At 32.9% G+C, this 5,503-nt stretch overlaps 1 protein-coding gene across 1 annotated transcript; it reads left to right on the top strand.

The window, feature by feature from the left end:
* Positions 1-2,186: 2,186 nt before the first annotated feature.
* Positions 2,187-5,503, top strand: LOC120138956 (uncharacterized protein HI_0077-like). Its single transcript, XM_039154337.1, has 7 exons — positions 2,187-2,677; positions 2,812-3,053; positions 3,423-3,519; positions 4,581-4,764; positions 4,869-4,950; positions 5,035-5,101; positions 5,185-5,503. The coding sequence occupies exons 1-7, from the start codon at positions 2,225-2,227 to the stop codon at positions 5,254-5,256; spliced, it is 1,197 nt and encodes a 398-aa protein (XP_039010268.1). The 5' UTR covers positions 2,187-2,224; the 3' UTR covers positions 5,257-5,503.

Here is a 5,503-nt window from a genome sequence, read left to right as displayed (position 1 = left end):
ACATTGTCGTCAATTTTGGAATTATTTTGTGCATATTTTGACTGGAAATTTGGGATTAGCGTTAGGGTAGTTAACGAGGTGAGCAGTTCGTAAATAATTCTAATTTGATATTATTAAAATTTAATAAAAGTTTGATTCGAATTAATTTAGTTCGAGCTCGACTAGATACTTTAATGAATTGAGTTAAGTAAATTGTAACTCAATTTGATAAGTTCACGAGTAACTCGTTAATCTTGTATAACTTTTTAATAGTCTTCTTAAAAATTATTTCATTAAAAAAATTACTAACTTACTAATAAATAATAAATAATTAATTTATTAATCTATTAATTTTCTAATAAATAATTAAAAATACAAAAATATTAGTTAATAATTATTATTTTACTACACTAAAAAATCAAACCCTAATTATCATTTAATGTGTTTATGGATTGTTTTTTGGTGTTTGGATTTTGAAATTGTTTCATATACTCTTTAAAAAAATTGATTAAATTTATTAATTTATGTTTATATTAAGTTCTACATAGTATTAATAGATTATACTTATAGTTAAAAAAATAAAATAAAGATTTTGTTAACTTAACAAACAACGAGTCGAACAACAAATTTTCTTAATAAGCATAAGTGAAGTAAAATTTTAACGAGCTTAACGAATAACGAGTTGAGCAACAAATTTTCTTAACGATTACGAGTCGAGTAAAATTTTAACGAGCAACGAATTGAGTCGAGCAATAAATTTTTTTAATGAATAAGAGTCGAGCACTATCCAACTCGCTATCGACCCGCTCGATAAACACCCCAATTATCAGCGTTCATAACCCGCCAAATGAACAGTAAACGATAATACTAATAAATACCCATTGAGAGTCGACGTTTGAAAAGAGGTTTGGTCGAATGAGGCAAAATTTGACATTGGCATCCGTCAGTTTTGGCCCGGAAAAAGTATTCCTTTGGATGATGCTTTTCATTTGAACGCATACCCCAAATCTGTGTGAAAATTTCTTTATTTTTTTCTCTTCCAGAGCTTTTCAGACTGATAAATTCTGTGTACGACAATCTTAATATATTCTTAAAAGAATAGGTTATTAAAAATGTTATTATTTTTTAATATTTTGATAAAAAAATATTTAAAATATTATTTTTTTATCTAAAATATTAATATTTTTAACATTTTTAGTAAAATGTCCAATATTATCATTTTTAATAAAAAATAATAATATTTTAGGTGGCTTTATCAAATTTTGTAAAACGTCCAATAATATATTTTCGATAGAAATAAAATATTTTAAATAATTTTTTTATCAAAAAAAATTAAAAAAAAATAATATTTTTGATAGTGTTTTTTCTTAACTGTATATTAAACTGTTGTACGTGAGACTTCCCTTAAGTCTGTAGTGGTAGGAGTTGGTGTTCTTGAGCTGTTCCATCTACATGTTGATATGGTATCACCATGGCCAAATCCCATAAGCTAATAACCCACACTCATTCACATGATAACACAATTCTCAATTCATTAGACGAGATCAACAATAAAATGAAACATCCTTCTTTCTAAAATATCTCGATTGACTAAATATACAAGAAAAGAGAGGTATTTCCATTAATGAATGCACCTTTCTATTAATATTGCCCATCATTAATATAACTGGACACGATAGAATAATTATTTTATCATAAATCGATAATGTTAGTAATTAATTTATTATTTTTTAAATTTTAATAAAAAATAAAAATTTATTCAAATATTAATAAACATCAGTATAGTTTATCCTAAAACTTATTTTTCTTATAATAATGTTAATGGTGGAAAAAGAATAAATAAAAGTATTCAAATGAAAATCCGAACATATGTCAATTATAAAATATAAGAATACCTAAACCACTTAATAAATATAGTATTTTTATATTTTTAAATTAAATTTAATAATTTTTCATATTTACCTTTATAATTTTTTATGTATAATTATTAAATTTGAAAAGAAGGAAATGGGTGACCGACAGAGGAAAAATAAATATAAAATAATTCTAATATATAGTAATATTTTTATAAATATATTAATAATATTATATAATTAAATTTTGTAAATATTCTCATACTGATTCTAGTCTGATCCCGAAATTAATTTAATAAAAATGGGTCAAAAACTCAATTTCTAAGGAAAATTGATTTTATGGAATCGAGTTCAGTATTTTAGCCCTCTCAATTAGGGTTGAAGTGACGAGGATGGAATTCCATCTCACAATCAGAACCATGCTACTCACCCCCAAGCTGAGGTTCTCATATCTACCAAGCCATTTTCATTACACCAAACTTCGGATTTTCTCTTCTTCTTCTCCTTCTCCTCCTCCTCCTTTGCGATTCTCTCCTTGGTCTGGTCTCCAAAGCTGGAGAGAGAGCCCACTGAACGAGGACCGGTTTTGGGGACCCAATGGTCCGCAGCCTCTGTTACACTCCCGACATTCTTCCTCCGATACTGACGCCCCCAACACGCCGGCCCCTCTTGAAGCTTCCGGTTCCTCTCTTGCAGAGCTTGGTTCTCTGGTTCTGTCCACCAGTGACCCTCTTACCAAATCCAAGTTATCTCAATTGGCTTTCTCCAGGTGGCGCTATGAGAATCTGCCAATTGGACTCTGCCACCCTCCTTCTCGACCTGCTCGCCCTCCTAACCCTCAATTGGTTTTTTCCCATTCCTCTACATTTCACTTTGTGATCAATTATTCATTTGGGCGTACCTATCTTTCACTTTAAATATTGTTTTTTGAAAATGGTTACTTTTTGGGGGTTTTTTTGGGGGAGGGGGTGAAATGCAGGTTTCTCCAAAGGATGTTCCCGACCCCAAAAAGTCTGGCCTGCCTCTTAATGCTTATCTGCTTCATAACCTGGCTCATGTGGAGCTCAATGCAATTGATTTGGCATGGGATACTGTTGTACGATTTTCACCCTTCTATGATATTCTTGGGGAGGAATTCTTTGCCGACTTTGCTCATGTTGCTGATGATGAGAGCCGTCATTTTGCCTGGTGTTCACAAAGGCTTGTTGAGCTTGGTTTCAAGTAAGTAGATTTCTCGATTTCTATAGTCTGTTAATTTACTATTTCCATATTTAAATGACTTGACATTCTTCTACCTTAGCTAGATATGAAGATATGCATGCTTTTAATCAGAGGTTCGACCATGTTGATTATTTAACTAGAAAAAAAAATGAAAGAGTCTTTCCTATGTATGGTGCATTTATTAATTGGGAGGCTCTATTTCCGTGCACAATCTTTTCCTTTTCAGTGCAGATGTGTTGTTCTTGCTTGTCTATGCGCATGATAACTAGCATTTGTGTTTGAAGAACCTAAATATGCCTTGAAATTGGCCACCTTACTAATTTATATTCATCATATGTGCTTCCATTCAATTGTTTTTCTTTTATTTAGTTATGGAGATATGCCTGCTCATAACTTACTTTGGAGAGAATGTGAGAAATCATCAGATAATGTTGCTGCACGTTTGGCTGCCATTCCATTAGTACAGGTGATCTTTTACTCTGGACTGACTTTTTCATTCTTCAAACAGAAGCTTCCTTGAATGGCTTTACGATCTTGAGTTCCACTCTTGTAAAATGCAATTCTTCAAAGATATAATTGTCTGATCTGCAGTTGCTGCTCCTTTTCGTCTAACTGAAACAATTCCTCAGCAGCAATCTTTTGTCCCTTACTCGCACCTATAATCAGAGTCTTGCTGGCACTGTACTAGCATGTTTGTATTAGCACGTTCTACCTCTCTCTCTCTCCCTCTCTCTCCCTGTTACAAGGTTGGGGGACATGAATGTAGTCTTCCATTTCAGAATAACAACCTTACAAAGCTTGCATGGCTCAAAGTCATTCAGTAATCTCACTTCAAGAATTCTTTGAAACTATGCTTTGGCTTTGAGTCATGATTTAGGCAGATTAGATTTTGTTCCAGTTTCAGATGTGCATGACACTAACTTTAGTTAAGGATTTTTCATAGGAAATTTCGTGAACCTATATTAACTCGGTTTTTAAGTTTGTACAAATGCAATTTCTCCCGTCCAGTCTAATGCCTCAATAGGCTCAGGTCAAACTCAGGGCATCTCCCTAAGAACCATTTATGATCTAGTCTAGGTCGAAGTTGAAGCTCAAAAATTGATCATCTGTAACAAAAGTTGTCCTTTCCAGTTTAACCATTTCAATTTCAGGTCATATGCATAAAGTTTGCTTCCAGTGTCCAAATCCAGTTATATAGCTTGACTATTACTTTTTTGAGTTTATAGAACTTTTTTCTGCCATGCCACACAATTCAACGTATTGTTACTATTCAGGCTATATTGTTTTGGATGCATTAGCCATTTCTGTAGGATTGTGTCATAATATTTTTTCTAAATTAAGAGATAAAGAGTTGGTTATCTGTTATCGTGTCAATATGGTACTTGCTTATTTAACATTTTCTGGAAAGAGTAAAATCCGCTGGTTATCCCTTTGGTCCTTCCTCAGATATACCCTCCAATTAATATATGCCAATTTGTGTTATTTTAATTTGATTTGGAAATTTAAGCACTTCTTTTATGAAAGTAGGAGGCTAGGGGCCTTGATGCCGGGCCACGCTTGGTCCAAAAAATGATTGGTTTTGGGGATCACAGGACATCTAGCATTGTAGCTAGGATTGCTGAAGAGGAAATAGCACATGTAGCTGTTGGTGTATACTGGTTTATGTCCGTCTGCCATAAAATGAATCGTGCCCCATGCTCCACATTTAAAGGTTTAGTAGCATTTTATCACTGCAGAACAGGTTCTTTTGTGCTTTAAAATTAATTCCATTCAAGCACTATAATATCTTTATGTTTTTCTTTGAAAACTGGGCAGATTTATTACAAGAGTATAATTTGGAGCTGAAAGGGCCATTTAATTATTCAGCTCGAGATGAAGCAGGCATTCCACGCGAATGGTATGTATGAAAGTCCTCATGCAATTCTAAATTGTTAATCTTTATAACCAATCGACAATGCGATTTTTCCGACATGCTTTGTAGGTACGACTCATCATCAACAAAGAAAGAGCCTGAAGAGAAGCGGAAAAGTAGTCAGCAGCTTTCAGAGGTAAGTGATGCAATATTGTACAATTCAAATATGAATCATTTCTTTTTTCTGGAAAAGGATTGAGTTTTCTAAACTGATTACAGGTTTATGATAGGCTCGCTTGTATCATCTCCATGGAGAGCGAGCATTCGAGTATAAATAGACCTTCTCGATGACTTTATTTGAATAGACACGGCAATATCAAGGGTACATTTCTATGAAGCTGTCCTGTTAGGTTTTGTGTATTTGTTCTGAACTCTGTAATTTGGTGTCCAGTTTTCCATATAAACTACTACGTCCATGGACACGAAAGCTGTAGCAAACCAAGTATTTTACATTATGCTTTTTGTACTCCCAATTAGCTCTTTGTATAGCCATGCAATTGTTGAACAACTTGTTCTTGATAGTCTGAAGATTTTATTA

Source organism: Hibiscus syriacus, unplaced genomic scaffold (genome assembly GCF_006381635.1).
Source record: "Hibiscus syriacus cultivar Baekdansim isolate YM2019G1 unplaced genomic scaffold, ASM638163v2 tig00110717_pilon, whole genome shotgun sequence".
In the NCBI taxonomy this organism is placed as follows: Eukaryota; Viridiplantae; Streptophyta; class Magnoliopsida; order Malvales; family Malvaceae; genus Hibiscus; species Hibiscus syriacus.
The sequence above is the reverse complement of the archived record's forward strand: the minus strand, read 5'-3'. Positions and strand labels throughout refer to the sequence as shown.